A 19,297-nucleotide genomic window follows, 5' to 3' on the forward strand; every position below is an offset into this window, starting at 1 on the left:
GGACATACAACCCCTCAACCCTTAATGCTGCTGTTATGGGGAGCTAGCTGTAGGAGGAAACTGGAGAGGACTCCCCCACAGTGAAAGAAATCTTCTCTTCGAGTCTGGACGCATCTTGTCTGATTAATAGGGAAGCAGGGAAGAAGAAGAAGAAGAAAAAGATTCTGTGCAAGAGGGCAGCCATCCTACAGAAAATTATTCTTGCTTTTATTTTTTTTAAATAAGCTTTTTTCACTCTAACTCATTTGTTATGTTCTCAATTAGCAGCAGAAAGACAAATTGTAGCCCTCAAAGAGTTAATGCAGTGACTGCAAAATCAATTACATACAAAGCAGATTCTCTCTTCAAAGGTCACTCAATACACCGGTATAAGCAACCCTTATGGTCTTACCGTTAATATTTCACTATAGAGAACATATTCATGTAGAACAGGCAGCAAATTTTCTGATAGTCCTGCCATTCGATTCTCAGTAGCTTTGCAGCACTTGTCAATGCAGCTGGCAACACCTTTCAGCGAATCTACTAGATCTTCTTCTGATGCACACCAAAGAGTATGGATTGGACCATATTCCTTCATTTCACAATAGTACCCTTAATAAGAAGATTACTGCATATTAGTACTCAAGTCAATGATAGATGCAAAGCACAGAAACTGAGGCTAGTTTCAAAATCTGGCCAAATGATCCTCAAAAAGAAGGAGATATTACAATAACAAAGCTTTCTTCTTCTTTTGTTGTTATTTTTGGTCAACAGAAACATCTCATACTTTTACTCATTAAGCTATTGCCAACATATTGCTAAAAAAATCAATCAGTGAAAAATTACCTTTTTGAAAGAGCTGTACATGCACAATAGATTCAGTGGGTGCGCTTAAGTTCATTCCAGTTCTGGAGTACCGCTTTATTACTACCACTCTAGAAGTATTTCTCTTTTTAAGTATAAGAAATATCTTCAGAAAACAATCATTAGCTCTATAGCGCAATAAAACTTTGTAAGTGTGGCCACAGTATTCGCTCAGAAAAAGTAGGGCCAGATACTGCCACTTTTATAGAACTTTACTCTGGAGTAGTCTCATTCATTTCAATAAACTACTAAAGATGAGCAAAGCAGAACATGGCCCTATACTGTGTGTTCACATTACCAATGTTCATGTGTTATGGGCCAAGGTAAATTGAAGTGGCTATGACTTTGGATCAAGTCCACACTGCTCTAATGTCACTTTCTAATTTGATTCTGACTGCTGAGGTTTTCACGGTCCCTCCACTTTTTTTGCCCTCTACAACTTGGTCACAGCTGACTTTATACCAAAGAAACATCCAACAAAGAGACACGTGAAGCAGTGTGTGTAGAGAGGGATGCTTGTTTTGAGTTTAGTTGGTCAAAAAAGCCCTGGAAACTTAATGGAAAATCCCAGATTGGGCTACAACTAGTAGGAAGCATCACTCACTGCTTGCCAAATGGTTCACTGCTGAGACAAAATCAGCTTTGCACATGACACGTGTTCTGCAGATTACTGTTGGGAAAGGCTAGACGTAAGCAATATCTGGCAGCACTTGAGAGTGAATAAAACTCCATGAGGCTTTATCACCAGTATTTTGGTGCTGGTGCTTTAAATGTATACCCACGAACTTCTCCTCACTATATGCCAACTACACCTAGTGGAATGAACTGCTAAGACAAAACAAAAAATCCCTTTGATCAATATGTATTTCCTTTGTGCAAGGAACACGCAATCTAGTCAGGACATGCAGAGATCTGGAATGACAGAATAAGCTAAAGGAAACAAAGCCTTAGTTATTATGGAACACAGTGAAGCATTTCAAAGTATTTTTACATGCAAGAGAAAACCCTAAAGTATTGACCAGTGGGATTTTTAAAACATAATTCAGCGTGAGATCAGTTTCAAGCTCAGAAAGTATATAATTTAAAGATTCAAGTAAGCATGCAAGCTGCTGTTCCATTCAGAACAAACTTTTTTTCTTGAAAATCAAGGAAAATTTTAACAAGAGCATGAAGTTCAAACAAACCCATCTAACAGATGTTATGACCAACAAGAAAGGTAATATTTTTTAAAATTCTCTTTCATGTGACACCAAAGAAAGATGCAGAATCAACCAAAAGAATGGATGTGACAGTGTTACATGTTCAGATTTAACAAGGCTTAGGACAAATACAATTCCGTGGGGGGGAGAGGGGGGAAGGAAAAGTAAGTTTCCCACATCATATTCCACTGTGTTCAGTTTTTGATATTTTTATTTGCCTAATTACTTATGGAATTTTTTATGATATGTCAGGTTACATGACTGATAAGGTAAAGAAATTTCTAACCCAATCATATTACTAACAACATCTGTGGCAACAAGCAATTCCTAATGAGTTACAAATATCTTTCAATGGATCATTATTTCATAAATCACATAAAAATCTGCAGTAACAAATATTCCTTATCAATCACAGAACATATTTAGATTGTAAGCACCCTTCATCAATTACACCATATTGTTCATTATAACATATCTATAGTAACAGACATCCTTTGATAGTAATCAGGGATCCCTTCCTGAACATCTCAACATTTCTTTGTTGATTCTATACACTCCAGTATTTGGATATACACACAGACTAAGGTTCAAAATAAGTACAAAGAACTTCTCAGTTTGACAGATACAGAACACTATATTTGTAGAAACAAAAAACTTCATATACGAAAGGGATTCTGGTTAACATATAAGAATTTGTAGGGGTTTGAATATCTACAAACAACTGGGATTCAGAATGTGATTGTCATTATGCCAGTAGGAAATAAGTGTTTATATTTCACTTTAAGAAGTAGTCATCTGTACACAACAAAAAGCGTTCATACGGTTCTTCCGATTAGTATGGTAAAAAGCCAGCCAAACTTCTAGGTTTTCTTAGTTTTCAGTTTCTTGTCAGCATAGTTAAACTACCCTCCCTATTAATACATTATTTATGCTGATTCTGTCCAAGGAAGTTCCAGGTGTGACTCAGTAACAAGCAAGAGAAAGGTGAGGTTATCGACAAGTTATTTTCCTTCTCCTCTCTTGAGAGATGAGCATGCTACCTCTGCAGGCATCCTAACAACTTCAAACCAATGAGGAAGGCTGCCAGATGTGGATCCCCACACGGTTGCACACTGATCTGCCAATAGGCCGAGGATTAGCCATTGAATGAAAAAGGTAAAACAGTTTCTTGTTCTCCATTTCTCTTGCTAGAAAGCAGCATTTTGTGTGGAACAGTGAAAGCGAACTAACTTTTCACAGTAATTCACTTGTTCAATATATTACTTTCTGAAGTCAATAAAAACAAGCGTGTGTTCATTATTTCTACTTACCCCTTTCTTCCTTGTAAATTCTTTGGGATATTTTGTCTAGCAAGTTTATTTTCTGATTAAATGTTTCCATATAGTCATTTATATCTGTAAACATATCAGGACGATTTTTAACTCCTCCTCCTCTTACTGAGGATGCTACAGCTCTTACAGTTTGTCCCATCCTGCTAAACAAGCCAGGACCTTGCTTCTTGTGAGTTGAAAGTTCCTACAAGAAGAACATACCCTTGTGAATATTTTAATGTTGTCTACCCATGGTTTACAATTAAAGCAAAACAAATTAAAACAATAAAACTACACAGGAACGTATAAAACAAACCAGGGCCGCCTGGGGGGGGAGAAGTGGGGCAATTTGCCCCAGGCCCCGGGCCTGCAGGAGCCCCCACGAGAATATAGTATTCTATAGTATTGCAACTTTTTTTTATGGAAGGGGCCCCCGAAATTGCTTTGCCCCAGGCCCCCTGAATCCTCTGGGCGGCCCTGAAACAAACTACTTTAGGTTTTCATTTGATGTCTAGATCTTATTGTAAAGTTATTAAATATGTAGCAATTAGACTCTCTTCCCCCCCCACCCCTTTACTAATTTCCCTTTTTATATTGTGATTGAAGGCTGTATGGTCAAGGATAACCATTCTGTGTCATAGGTTAGCCATGTTCTACTGAAGCAGGGAGCATGCAGGGGGATTAGGAAGGGAAGGATTAAGACAATACAAACCTCTTCCCCTTTCAGTCTTAAAGCAGAGTCAGCCAGTATGCAGACTTTTGGGCAAGTCAACAGAGGGAAGAATGTGCAGAGAAAAGTCATCCATTGGGGAAAATTATGTTCTTACAGTGGAAAGCAGCCCCTCTTTCTTTCCTTTTTACTTTCCCTCCACTTCTATAAACTGCTAATGGAACATTTGGTTAAGTTCAGAGCTATGCTCTTTGGAGGACAAAATTCTTGCTTTCTTTTCCAGTGGATACATTCTGCACAGCTTACAGTGGGAAATTAAATGGTGGTCTATTGGCTGCATTGTCAATGAACAGATTATTACTACTGTTTTTAAAGAATATGGGTGTAGCGGGGTGGTAACCCCGCTCCGGTCCAGAGGGAGCTGTAGCTGGAGAAAGCAGCTTTTAGGCTGAGCTGATTGGGGGAAGTGGCTGCAGCTGGGGCCACGCCCCAAACAGACTCAGCTGGCTCTATAAAGGCCAGAGCAGCCAGAAGCTCAGCAGTCTCTCCCTGAGTGCAGAGGGAGAAGGGCCTGGCTGCAGGGGCTAGAGACAGCATACCTGAGTGGAGCAGGGCTAGGGACAGGCTGAGGAGCTGGGGAGCTCCAGCCTGGATAACCCCAGGCTGCAGCCTAGCGGAAGGTCAAGGGGTACTGGGGGTTGCAGAGGGCAGCCCAGGGCTAGGCTAAGGCAGCAGGTCCAAACCCTCCTTGCCAGTGATGAGTGGCCTATACTGCAGTCTGCCCCAGGGAGCGGGGGCTAGTTGGTGACTGGCAGTGGCCTAGTGCTGAGGCAAGGTGGGGATAGTGGGTGGGGGTTCCCCTGGGAGGGGAGACCTAGCGTGCGGGTACTGCCAGGGGGCAGCACCCAGAACAAGGGGCACCGGGGTCCTGGGAGGGACACGGAAGCCGAGAAGGAGAGGACAGGTGGATCACCGGCCTGCAGAGGGCGCTCCACAGGCTGGAGAGCTAATTCCCTGGACAACCAGCAGGAGGCGCCGCAGGGGTGAGTCCAACCTTCTTACAATGGGCAAAAAGGGAGAGAAATATCAAAACAAAAAATAGTTTAAAATCACATGCATTAGAATTAGAAGAATGAGAATAAGAGTTTTGGAAGGGAGACCAACCCTCATGCTTCAGAGCATAAGACAAGCTCTGATGGGTATCAGAATTTTTTCTTATTGCCAAGTTAATCAATAGCTGCCTACTGGATTCTTGCAGGATTCCTTGCACCTTCCTATGACACTTCTATCACTAGCCATGGTTGGTAAGACGATATTGAACTATGCAGGCCCCTAGTAAGGCAGTTCATAATTTCTTATAACTATAAATCAGATTTTTTTTTTTTTTACCCAGGTTTGTGCTGTAAGAAATATTTTGAAGTCTTCATTAAAAGCCAAAGTTGGATGCTCAGCAATTCGGTTCAAAAATTTATGCAATGCTTTCCTTCGAGTCTCAATGAATTCATCACTGAATCGTTCCACCATTCCTTTCATTATAAATTTTTCAGGCAATGGCTGAGGGGAAAATAAATAAATAAAACATTGTATAACTTTGCATATTACATATATTACAATAGTTCTACTACCCATGAGACGGTAGACATTCTTGTACAATTCACTACACACACAAAAACAAACTAAAATTAACACTGTAAACAGTGTTTCAATCCTAGCAATAGATAATGCATCAGAATAGATATAAAATCAAGAGAAAGGGAGAGTAGGTTAAGGAAAAGAGAAATGCCCTTATTTTTCTCTGAATTTTGCACATACACATAAAAGATTAATCAAACTACATTAGCTTCTTAATGGTTGTTAGACCCCAGAATCCTGAAAGAGATTTCTCCAAAGCTCATTACAGATACATTTGTTCTTTTGTTTTAAATTTAACACAATCTAGCGAACCTACAGGAATAATCAGTGTTGGATGTGCTTCTTCAAGTCTGCTCTTCAACCAAAGGAAATCTTGATATCGTCTTCGAACTTCATATTCACTGGAGTCAAACTCACCACGAGATGTCTGAAAGTCATAACCACAAAATTAAGATGGAAAATCTAAAAGTATGTCTGCACTGCAGCTGGGAGATGTGATTCCCAGCTCGGGTAGACAGATATACAGTAGCTCTGCTCGAGCTAGCAAACCAAAAACAGCGACGTAGCTGGGATAGCACAGGAGCTGGGGCTAGCTTGAGTACCAACCCACACAGGCTCCCTGGATACATACTTTGGGAGCTAGCCTGAGCCACCGCTTCTGCTACCCTAGCTACCTAGCTATTTTTAGCACATTTGCTCGAGCAGCACTAGCGCATGACTGGCTACCTGAGCTGGGAATCACACCTCCCAGCTGGAGTGTAGACATATACCCTAAGAGGAGTACACCTCTACCCCGATATAACGCGACCCGATATAACACGGGTTCGCATACAACACGGTAAAGCAGCGCTCCGGCGGATCAGCGCGTCAGCTCCCAGCTGCGGCGCTCCGCTTCCCGCCGCCGGTGAATGCAGGGAGGTTGGGGAAAGGACACCCCCCGGTACTCACTGGCGGCGGGAAGCGGAGCGCTGCGGCTGGGAGCTGGCGGAGTGGAGCGGGCTTGGGCCGCTGCTCTGCTTCTGCCGGGGAGTGCGGGACCTTTCCCCAACCCCTCCCCCAGCGACACGGCTGGGGCCGGGGCAAGGAAAGCGGAGTGGGCTGGGGCCGGGGGCCGTGGCGCTCCGCTTCCCGCCGCAGGTAAGTACGGGGGTCACCCTTTCCCCAACCTCCCTGTACTCACCGGCAGCGGCGGAAGCGGAGCAGCTCAGCCCCAGCCCGCTCCACTCTGCCAGCTCCCAGCCACGGCACTCCACTTCCCGCCACAGGTAAGTACGGCGGCGTCCTTTCCCCAACCTCCCCGCACTCACCGGCGGCGGGAAGCAGAGCGCCACAGCTGGGAGCTGGCAGAGTGGAGCGGGGTGGGGCTGGGCTGCTCCGCTTCCCACCGCTGCCAGTAAGTGCCTGTCAGGGGGTGGGGGGTGTGTGGATAGGGGTCGGAGCAGTCAGGGGACAGAGAGCAGAGGGGTTGGGTACGGGGTGGGGTCCTGGGGGTGATTAGGGACGGGGGTCTCTGGAGTGGGCGGTCAGGGGACAAGGAGCAGGGGGGCCAAAGCAAGTTCGATATAAAGAGGTCTCACCTATAGCGCGGTAAGATTTTTTTTGGTTCCAGAGGACCGCGTTATATTGGGGTAGAGGTGTATTAAAAATATTTAATAGTGTAGATTGACCATTTTGGAATAAAAATGAGATCCCTGAGGGAAAAAAGTTAATGTCATTCAGCACTTACCAATTACAATTTTTTTTAGTAAAGTAATCTAACCTAGTAAGAGATGAAACAATGTGAACTTTTACTGTGAGAAAAAAGCAAGTGTCAAACTGTGCATAAGAAGTGTCTTATAAGAATCGACCTAGTACAATTTTTTCCAAGGGTTCTAATCATTATTTTGATGTGAGATTTTCCTTCCAGTTAAGATGGATGTGTTCTGAATTTGGGTTGGTCTCTTTAAAGTGATGACAAATCCGAGTTTAAGGAACGCCCATGTTGTAGCACTTGAATAAACTGAAAATAACTGAAGCATGTCCCGGATATCAGCTGCTATCAGCCACCTAGCCACATGTTTCAGCCATAAAAACCCTACCATTTCATATAGGCCATGGGTGCCCTGCCATTTCATATAGACTACAGCCCACAGTCCGTACACAGCCCACCAGAGCATTTCATAAGGCCCACAGCCTGCTTCACCACAATATACTAGCGGCCGATTCATTAGTGTTTTAGCATCATGTTTACACCATTTTAGTTTACACAGGTGTGTAAATAGACAATACTGTACATAGGTTGTTTCTATCTGAATACATACAAAACAAGCTGAACTTAAAATATAAATCAATACAGGTGACTTTAAATCTTATTAAAATATGTAGAATCTGTTTGGTCCACACAAGGTTGTTCTTAGATTTATGTGTCTCTCCTGTGTAATAAGTTTGGGCACCACTGAAACTACAGATACATCAGGATTTAATGGTTTGCACTACCAGTCACCAACTTTAGTTTTGTACCCACCAGTAGAACCTCAAACTTTAGCAAAACTGCATGCCTATTACAGTGCTGCCAACTCTAATGATTTTATCAAGTCTCGTGATATTGCTGTGGTTTTTGTTTGCTTGGGTTTTTAATGGGAGGAGACTAAAACAAGCCCCAGCTCCTGGAGCCAAGTAATTACAAGCGTATATCAGTTTTCATTTAAAAAAAAAAAGTTCCTAGCCATTGTGGTTGAAAAGAAAAGCTTTAGAACATGCTTCAAGTGAATTTTAAAGGCTCAGAAACTAGAATGCAAATAAAAAGAACCTCCCCACCCAATTTTATTTAATCTTGTAATTTTTGAGCAAACCTCTGACTGAGACCTGACTCATGATTTTGGAATGCTTAGGGTTGACAAGAGAGCTGTTATATCATCATGAATTTATTCTTCAAATTAATCATGGATAGAAGAGAAGGCAGAAAATGTCCCTCCCCACCATTCTTCCCTCTTCCTACAAAAACCCTATCCCTCCTGCATAAACAAAGGGAACATTCTTCATTTGAAAATTTGTTGTACGAGAACTTTCAGCAAAAACGAAGTCAGAGTAAAATAAATGAATATAGTAGGTCTCAAAATGTAGGCTGTGAAGTTAGGGTTGCCAGGCATCTGGTTTTCGACCGGAACGCCCGGTCGGAAAGGGATCTCGGCAGCTCCAGTCAGCACCGCTGACCGGGCTGTTTGAAGTCCGATCGGCGGCGCAGCACGGCTTAGACAGGCTCCCTGCCTGCCCTGGCTCTGTGCAACTTCCGGAAGTGGCCAGCATTTCCCTCCAGCTCCCAGGCAGAGGTGTGGCCACAGGGGCTCTGCACTCTGCCCACACCCCGACTGCCGGCTCTGCAGCTTCCACTGGCCAGGAACCGCGGCCAGTGGGTGCTGGGAGTGGTGCCTGCAGACAGGGGAAGCGCGCAGAGCCGCCTCGCCGCACCTCCGCCTAGGAGTCAAAGAGAAATTATGGCTGCTTTCGGGAGCCACCTGAGGTAAGTGCCGCCCGGAGTCCGCACCCTGAACCCTCTCCCACACCCCAACCTCCCGCCCCAGCCCTGAGCCCCCTCCTGCATCCAAACTCCCTCCCAGAGCCCACACCCCTCCTGCAATCCAAACCCTTCATCCCCAGCTGGAGCCCTCACCCCACTGCACCCCAACCCCGTGCCCCAGCCCAGAGGCCCCCCTGCACCCTGAACTCTCATTTCTGGCCCCATGCCAGAGCCCACACCTCCCACCCAGAGCCAGTACCCCCTCCCCTAGCCCAGAGCCCCATCCAACACTCCGAAACCCTCATTTCTGGTCCCACCCCAGAGCCCGTACCCCCAGCCAGAGCCCTCCTGCACCCCAACCCTCTGCGCAGCCTGGTGAAAATGAACGAGGGTGGGGAACAGCGAGTGACGGAGGGAGAGGGGATTGAGTGAGCATGGGCGGGGCCTCTGAGAAGGGGCGGGGCAATGGCGTTCGGCTTTCTGCAAATCGGAAAGTCGGCAACCGTATGTGCAGTACTTGCTGATAATCCCCAGAGAACTGTCTGGTCTCATAATACTGGCTTTCCTCCTCTCCAGCTGAGAAACTGAATTCAAAGACAGCTGAAAACACATTAAATACTTTCCTAATATTACCTTTTCATTTAAAAAATTGCTGTAGTTGTAACCAAAATGTTATTAAATGTGAATTGGAGGAAAACTTTTCTTTGTGCTAGCAAACAATCCAATTACAGGAAAGCAGAATTGAAAGGGGGTGTGGTGAGCAAGTTATCACATATTAACAGCCAAGCATAACGACCACTTCTCTATGGCCTACCCATGCTCCACAAATACTTATGCCAATATAGTACTTTCCAACTGCATCAGCCTTCCTCTTGTTTCATGTTCTTGTCAAGGGACACAATAGCAAATGCCAATTTCACACAAAAGGCTGCTTTTGCAATCATTAAAATAACTTCAGCTAGTCCTTTAATGATCTCTACAGCACTCAGTCATGCAAATATTCACGAGTAACCTTACTCACCTTAAAAGTGTTTTTAGAATCTAGCTACTAGTTGGAAATAATTTGACTAAACTGTTAACTCACTGCAAAATCAGAATATAATTTTGAAATGTTAGAAAGATTATTTGAAATCCTTTAAAACACTAACACCTGTAAAGTTTTACTTTACACTTAAACTATCATGACTATTAAACACTTACCTTTGTAACAACTCTATAGGTAATGAAAGTCTCAATGGCAGTAATGTGACTTTCAGGATCATCAACAGTAATGAAGAGATCCCTTAATTCTGGCTCATCTTCAAACTTGTACTGGTTTATCATAGAAGAGGGGGATGTTGGTATCAAAGGACTGAATGAATTTGCCTCAGTCAGTGATGTATCCTATAGATAAAGACATTTGAAAAAATTCTTATTAACATATAAGGGTGGAGGATTCAGACATCAAAACAATTCAGACATCTGAAGCAGTGGTGGGCAACTGGCGGCCCGCACAAGGCCCGTCAGGGTAATCCGCTGGCGGGCCGTGAGACAGTTTGTTTACATTGCCCGTTCGCAGAAACCGCCACTCGCAGCTCCCAGTGGCCGTGGTTCGCCGTTCCCGGCCAATGTGGTTGCCCACCACTGCTCTGAAGTGAACGGTTAAGATGGTAAAAGAGATAGCAGATAAAACTGCGAAAATATACCACAAACAGCCTTGTCATCCTCTTATCCTTTTCAGTGCTCAATTCAATAACTGGTTAAAAAAACCAAGAACAAAACTGATGAGAGAAAAGCAGAACACTACATTTGATGACAACATTATGGATAGCTGAAAACAGAAGTCACCTACAAATGCCCAAACTAATTAAACCAAGCACCCACTGTACTGTACAACAGTGGTTCTCAAAGTTGGGCCGCCGCTTGTTCGGGGAAAGCCCCTGGCGGGCCGGGCCGGTTTGTTTACCTGCTGCGTCCGCAGGTTCGGCCGATTGCGGCTCCCACTGGCCGCAGTTCCCCGCTCCAGGCCAATAGGGGCTGTGGGAAGCGGCACGGGCCAAGGGACATACTGGCTGCTGCTTCCCGCAGCCCCCATTGGCCTGGAGCGGGGAACCACGGCCAGGGGGAGCCGCGATCGGCCGAACCTGCGGACGCAGCAGGTAAACAAACCGGCCCGGCCCGCCAGGGGCTTTCCCTGAACAAGCGGCTTACCAGCTTTGAGAACTACTGCTGTACAGGACACTTACCAACCTTATTAAAGTTGCTAGAGGCCAGTTACCCAGGACTTGAAATCTAAATTCTCTCTTGCAACCTTACCAAGATAGCTACCCTGTTTTCCTTTCAGATGTTTTATGAAATGATTATATCCCCTTGTAATTTATTTAAAGATGTTTATTATTAAAGACGTTCAGTACAGTTTTTAACTGAAGAATCCTTGACGATGAAGGATCAGCAGTATAAAAACTAAGTGTGTTGTTGTTGTTTTTTAAATCCAGTAGTACTAAGATTTATGAATTACAATTATATATACCACCGGGACAGAAAAACAGATCTCTCTGGTATGACGATAGTAGCTATTAAAAACAAGCATGTAGCTATGCTATGGTATATAACAGTTTAGGACAAAGATGGAAGGACACTATGCCCTAAAAAAATTTCTCTCCAACTTTAGTTAGAAAGTTTTATTATTCAGAAAGATTTAAGGCAGAAAGTCAGGACCTCTTTTTCTTACCCTTGCCAAAGGGAAAAAAAAAGTGTCATGGGTGTTTACGAGGTCACAGGCTGTCAGCTAGGACCTTAGTTTTAAGCCTCATCTGAAAGACAGCACCTCCAGTCACAAAATGACCTCCAATACAATACTGGGGCATCAGTTTAATAACGATTCAGAGAAAGGAGCACACCTACTAAATATCCCTTCCATCGAAGTACGAGCCACACATGAGACCACGCTTATGTTAAGAGATCAGACAAGACTGATACAACAAACCTCACCCTCATTCAATGCTCAAGCAAACCATTAAGGTTTATGAGGCTCTTATAGCAAAAGGAAAGCATCTAGTCCATATTTTTGAAGTTAGATGTACAATGAGCAGCTTTCTTCAGTAAGTGAGAAGGGTATAAAAATCACAGTTACCACTTCCATTGTCTGGCTATGCTGGAAGACGAACAGGAGACAATTAGGCCACAACTTTATTCTTAAATGTCAGGAAATAACCAGCAGATAGCAGCATACAGTGCAGGTAATTCTAGAACAGTGGTTCCCAAACTGGGGTTCGTGAAATGTTACAGGGGGTTCTTGGGGAAAAATTCCCTAATGGCAGACAGAGCTGTCCCTAGGAACCCCAGTCACCATGGGGCCAGCAGCCCGGAGCCCCTGGACTTCCAAGAGCTAAGCAGATCAAAGCAAGCGTATCTATCACACTGAGATTTAAACTTCAAGACTCCTTATAAGAAATGGAAAGGGAGGTGGATATTTTTTGCTGTTTTTAAAATTAAATAGGCAGCTAGTATAGTTTTTAAAATTATTATGAAGAACAAGTTTAAGCTTTGCTGTAACGTGCGTTGTTTGCCTGGATTGCTCAAGACCTAAATGCTTGTGTAGGAGGAACACTTTAAGTTGGCTTCTTAAATACCTTCATGCTTGTTTCACATCTGATACTCCTTGATGAAACATAGGAGCCTTGTCTTATAACAGGCTTATTCAAAGTGATACAAGCTACGAAAGTGAGATCTTGGAAGAGTGTTGCCGTTTTCATAATGTAATAAAAATACTGTAATGATAAATAATAATTAATAATAAACAGTGTGTAATAAGCATGTCATAAAAACAAATTTTATATTTCCAAGATCACTGCTTTTATAATTTATACTCAGGTAAAGGAGAAAATCCCTGGAAATATTTTTAGGAGGGGGTTCGCGAGACTTGACATTTTAGTGAAAGGGGTTCACAGGTTGTTAAAGTTTGGGAACCACTGTTCTAGAATCATTTATATATACTGGGGGAGGAGGCGGGGGTGGTGCCAGGCCTCCTCCTTTATTCATCCTAGTCCCCAGCCTACCTGCTTACTGGGACCTCGCCACTCCCACCCCTCAAATGACGGTTAAGGGGGGCTAAAAAGAGGGGGATTAGTTCCCCGCTGTACCATAGGAGCCCTGAACCCCCCGCCCCCATTTCCATTCCTTTAAAGAATACCTCCCTTAAATTCTTTCCCAGTTCATTCTATCTGATCACTTTATCCCTTCCCTATGGAAAACCTGCACTGGACATCCACCACAAGGAAGCGCCAGCAATTAGCTTGGCAGCCTCCCCCCATGTATCAATAATACCCTCTTTGATATCAGCCAAAAATGCATCAGCTCCCAAGTCTGACAGGTGGACCCCATCCTCTTGCTGCAGCAAGTCATTCTGGCCATCCAGACCTTAAAGGGGCCACACACCTTTTCCTAAAAGCCAGACAACGGCCCCCACCACTTAATGTGCAGTGAAGTCATTTGTTCCATCACCATCAGGGGGAAGAACAAATTTCACACAATAGCTAAGTCACAGTTGATAGATTTAACAAGCTGCAGCATTTTAAAGTTGCCAGGCTTTGATTTTACAGGCATAATATCAGAACCAGATAAATAAAAATCAAATAAGTTGGCCAATCACAGTCCTACAAGGGTCTCACTACAAAGCTAGATTCTTCCTCCCCCAGCTTTAGGCAGCTGGCAGCTTTATTCACATTCTCTTGGGACAATCCAGCACAAATCATAAACTTGTTCTTCATACATATCAACTCAATCCAACTCAGCGGATCAGTATTTTCCCCTTCTTAGGAACCTCTCATTCTTCAGGACAGAAACCATATTTGATGGATTGGTATATGTCTGTATCAAACTGGGACTTTCAAATTCTCATTTTGAGTATATAACCATAGCTGCCTAGAGCCATCAAGGACAGACCAATGGCAGCTTATTGCAACACTGGACACCTCCCTGAAAAGCTAACACAAGAGTCATCAACTGTGATAGTCTTCCAAGTAAAGGGTCCAGCCCCACAACGGTTCTGCTATAGAGACGAGCCAGGTTTTCCCAGTTTGAACTCCAGAGCGGCTGGAACTTACTAACCACCCAACGAGAGTTCTGCTGTTGATCAGTTCATCACCTGACAGAGAGGGCAGAAACCTTCTTTAAGATCAGGATCTGCTCTCAGCTCCCTCTCTCCTCAAGCCAACCATCCCCAGGCAGCAAAAGGCCTGCAGAAGGCAGAGATACCTACCTCATGACACAATGAGTGGCCTAGGCCTCACCAGAAGGGGTGAACACAGAGGTGGGGGAAGATAACATATACATTTTTGTTTTTTCCTAAAAATCTGTAACTCTTGTATGCTTTAGGAGTAAATGTTACTGTGGTTAAGAAACTCCTGTTGCAAAGCCCATGTTTCTTGCTTTAACTGCCACATGGTTCCTGAGGGGTTAAACTGTAAGCCAGAGCACCCACAGCTAGGTGCTAGGGGAGCATGCATAAGTGACTGGGCAGGGATGGGAAGTCCCGGCACTGGATTCGGGGCCCAGGGCAGTTGGACTATGGAGTCCCACATCCCAAGGAAAGATGACAGACAGTGACAGTACAACCAGCCTTAGAAACAGTGCCTGGAGTCTGCCCAGACCCAGCTGGCTTGGAAGCACATGGGATCCAAAGGTTGGGTCCAATTACAACAGACTGGTGATAGTCCACTAGAGGGACTCAGCCAAGTCTGCAACACTCTCTATTAGCAAAACAGGGCTCTAAACCTGATTGTTAGAGCCCCGCAAATCTGTGGCTATCCGCTTTATATCCACAGATATCCACATCCACGGATGCGGATATCGCAGACCATGTTTGCGAATTGGATGCAGATACAAATTTTGTATCCGCGCAGAGCTCTACTGATTGGGCCATCCGACATCACCACAACAGAAATAAATAACATGTCCCTTTACTTATAATTAGATGTTTAAAATGACAGAAAAAGCAAACTACTGCTCAAGAGTGCACAACCACTTCTTTACATAGTAAATGTTTTACAGCCTTTTTCCTGTAGGCATGGCCAATTCCAAAACAGTACACCTCTACCCCATTATAACGCCACCCGATAGAACACGAATTCGGATACAATGCGGTAAAGCAGCGCTCCGGGGGGCGGATCAAATCAAGTTCGATATAACACGGTTTCACCTATAACGTGGTAAGATTTTTTGGCTCCCGAGGACAGCGTTATATCGAGGTAGAGGTGTATATGAAATCCCAGTTGTTTGTTCAGCCAACAGTGCTATGGAATGACCAGCCCCATAGTGACTATTCCCTTTCAAACATGCTGCTTAACTATAGCAAGTCAGGAGAACAGCCCTCCTCAGAGTCCATCAATTAAAAAAAAAAAAAGGGGGGGGGGGGTTGTTGAGAAGAAATTGCTGAAGTAGCAAGCATAAAAATATTGTTGGCCAGCCACTATACTAGCATCCCCTGTATTATTCCAAGAATTACTCACTTCTATAGCTAATGTGCCAAGATTCCTCCCTCCTTTTAGAAGCAGTTTTTTTAATAAGTAAATAATAGTGAGACGGAAGATTACAGAAGAATAAAGTTACCTTAAGACCTTCAGTAGCTATTAATTACTGAGTATGAGTTTAAGTGTGTGTCCAGTAGAGTGATTTTACTGACTTCACCTAGTCTCTCTCCAGACATTTCTACTCCATTGAAGAGCATACTGCCTTCAAAAGCATTCATTTACTCTGGCACCTAATCAGCATTGGTTGGAAGTGTGGGGGAAGAAGTAAGAGTTGTGCTTTTATAGTTGCATAACTCCATTTGGCTAAGTATGGTAACTTACATGCAGAATGAAAGCCATTTCAAAATATGCTAGATCAGGACACTAACACAAAACGGCCTCTACCCCAATATAACGCGACCCAATATAATACGAATTCGGATATAACGCGGTAAAGCAGTGCTCCGGGGGAGCGGGGCTGCGCACTCCGGTGGATCAAAGCAAGTTCGATATAATGCGGTTTCACCTATAATGCGTTAAGATTTTTTGGCTCCCGAGAACAGCGTTATATCAAAGTAGAGGTACAAGCCTTCTGGGGAGGGGAGAAGAGCACATCACCACAGAAAGGATTTGAGCAACCATGTAGTTGAGAGGGATGTTCAGTTTGTGGTCCTAAAATTAGACCAGCCAGCTGTGTTTTGGTTGGCAAGTTACATTGTCATCACTCAGCCTACTTATAAAAGAACACAGGCAGACTACTCAAGCATGCAACAATTCTGCTGTAGGAATCTAGAAGGAATATTACACATGTGAAAACTCTGACTCACAGGAAAATAAGAAGGGTGAAGGGAAGACAAAGTTATCCACGAATATGAAACAAACAGTATCTTAGATTTATTATTGTAGGGTAGTTTTAATGTTAAAGGCATTGTCAATTTTGGTAGGCAAACATATCCTCCTTCAAAATTTGTAGTTTTCTTATTTCATCCTCCTAATGGTTTTTGTTTCAGTTGACTCTCTAAAGTCTCTTTAAAGTCACGTTCTGCCATCACCCAAATATTACAACATGTCGGACACACAGCAGATGTGCTTCCAACAGGAGCTGCAATCAGAGCCAAGCATCCTGAGCTTGCAGTCTGCCTCATGCTACATGCTTGCAGATGTGGAGGAAAAAGAAGCTGCTATTAGAGGCCTCTGCAGATTAAGTGCTTGGGACTAGAGCAGCAAGAAAGAAACCATTGTCAGTGGCCTGGCCAACTGTTATACTAAAAAGGAGTGCTAGTGACGGGCTACTCAAATACCTGGCTTTGTCCATAGCAGATGTTTTGGAGATTTGGAAGTTTTCAGTAGCCAGGTATAGAATTTATATAGAGCATATGGGAAACAAGTTCAGGAAGATATTGTCAATAAGGAGAAAAATGTAGGTAAAGTAGTACTAGGGAGGTTGGGGGCAGGATTCACAAGGAAAAGTAAACATTGGCCTGGGCCTTTATGGTTTTAAGGGTGTGACGTTATCTGATTAAAATAGGACCATATAGATAATTATTGCAACCACTGGTCTATATTCGCAACAAATCTTGTACAAAATGTGGCATGTAAGATATCTGTGGAAAGGTTATGATTTGCTGAATATAATTATCTTATTTGTATACATGTATCATTTTTGTATTTGAAGTTATGAGAATTGGCTATATACCTGTATTTCAAATGTTTGCTCCTGGGGTAACACCCACAAGGCAGTTAGCCAGCACATTTTGGAGGGACTATTCAAATTGAGTAACCAATCAAAAGGACACGTAACTCACAATGGACCATGGGAGACGCCCATCTACACTGAGTGCATGTTGCATCTGAAATATAGGTAATGGCTTCCTGCAATGATTAAGCGAAATCAGGCATGCACAGGTGACTTGCCCATGTGACTCCAAACTCCCATCTTGTCATCTGTAATTTTCCACTAGTTGTGCTGAGGGCTTTATTCGAAACAATGGGTTTCCTTCCACATGGCAGAAGATATAAAAAGCCCTGGAAACCCCTCCATTTTGCCTCTTTTCTGCTCCAGCGTCTGGACTATGAACTTATACTAATGGGAGCATTCTAACCAAGGAATTGAGGCCCTTCCAATGATTTGGAAGCAGCCATAGACTTGACTTAAGCCAACAGTTTATTCCATCATTGCTACAAGCCTGAACCAAGAACTGCAATTATTGTATGTATTTGATTCCTTTAAACAATTTTAACTCTCACCTTTCTTTCTTTTTATAAATAAACCTTTAGATTTTAGGATTGGCATCAGCATGATTTTGGGGTAAGATCTAAGTTATATATTGATCCGGATGTATGCCTGGTCATTTGGGATCAGAAGAAACTTTTATTTGAAGAGATTGGTTTTAAAGAACCACTCATCTCTAAGTCTAGTGTTTTTGGTGGTAATACAAGGACTGGAATGAAAGGAAACTGCCTTTATGACTTCTTGTTAGCCAGTGTGGTGAAACAGAAGTTTACTTTTGTTGATTATTTGGTATATCCTATGGGGGATTAGCCACCAGTCTTGGGGTGTATCTGCCCTACTTCTCAGCAGTTTGTCCTGAATTTGGCATTCTCAGTTGTGACCCACTGAGGCATGGTTACAATGGGCAATTACTGAAGCCATAATTTTTGGTAAGAAGCAACGAACACTAGTTTTGTTCATGACGTATGGGTAAGGGGCTGGTGCTTCTGGCCTTTAGGGGTGAAGAAAGAAGCAGTTGCTGAGCATGAAATGGAGGGGAAAATCAGTTCCTGTGCACTAAGTATATAAAAATAGAACGTGAGAGAAAAGAGCATTTTAATACCCACATCGATGAAGATATAGCTACAAATGAAATACTGTTCTTTGTAGAGGAGTAAGTGAGTGCATACAGGTTTTTCAAGCTGCATGTGAATTAGTGATCATATCACATTTTGCATTTGATCCACCCCAAGTAATCAAAGACAAACTGGAGAAGCAAGTTGCATAAACAGAAAATGAATTTACTTTGTATGTCAGTTTGAAGCTTAGTCAACTTCAGAAACTGAGCTGAATGTTACCAATTTGTGACTTTGCAATACTTTCTCTTTTTAATGTTTTCTTCTTTGTTGCTGTACAAACAGAAGAATACTGATTAAAAGGCCCAGATCTGACAAATATATGTACCAGTGAAGACCCATATGTCCGAATAAATAGGGTTTGCACCAGTGGATCCATTTGTACAAGTGGGGCCTAAATGGCATAAATGCTATGTAAAATACTGGTCACATCATGACTTGTTAGTTTCACTGATTATTCAGGTTAACTGAGGATGTGAGGCGTGATATTCTTATTTGTAAAGTTAACCTATAACTAACTTAAAGATGCATTTTCTCTCCAAAAGCCCTGTCATTTCTTTGCCACTTTTTCTCAAGGCTTATCTCACTATTTAGATTGTTAAAGTAGCACAATTGGTATTTTTTCAAGAATATAAATGTTTGTAGGTTATAGACATGGTGGTTTCTATGTGGCATTCCATCAAGATTTTATTTGTTCACAGCTTCCTGCAGGAGGGGACACTTAGAAGAATACTGTTTCAAGTCGATCCCTTTAAAAAGCCACCAAATTAACAAGCAATTTATGTTAAGAAAGAATTGAATGCCAGTAAGGA

The 19,297-nt window shown here is 43.1% G+C and overlaps 1 protein-coding gene across 1 annotated transcript in view; it reads right to left on the minus strand.

Moving 5' to 3' along the window:
• LOC113407262 (sorting nexin-7-like) overlaps positions 1 to 19,297 on the minus strand; it is a 62,997-nt gene that overhangs the window by 35,856 nt on the left and 7,844 nt on the right. Inside the window, exons 2-6 of the mRNA XM_026655568.1 lie at positions 10,351 to 10,533; positions 5,971 to 6,081; positions 5,412 to 5,576; positions 3,353 to 3,557; positions 392 to 591 (exon numbers count right to left, since the gene is read on the minus strand). Coding sequence (XP_026511353.1) covers positions 392 to 591; positions 3,353 to 3,557; positions 5,412 to 5,576; positions 5,971 to 6,081; positions 10,351 to 10,533 — 864 coding nt within the window. The remainder of the gene's footprint in view (positions 1 to 391; positions 592 to 3,352; positions 3,558 to 5,411; positions 5,577 to 5,970; positions 6,082 to 10,350; positions 10,534 to 19,297) is intronic.

This window comes from Terrapene carolina, unplaced genomic scaffold, assembly GCF_002925995.2.
Source record: "Terrapene carolina triunguis isolate 2854851 unplaced genomic scaffold, T_m_triunguis-2.0 Scaffold210, whole genome shotgun sequence".
Taxonomy (NCBI): domain Eukaryota; kingdom Metazoa; phylum Chordata; order Testudines; family Emydidae; genus Terrapene; species Terrapene triunguis.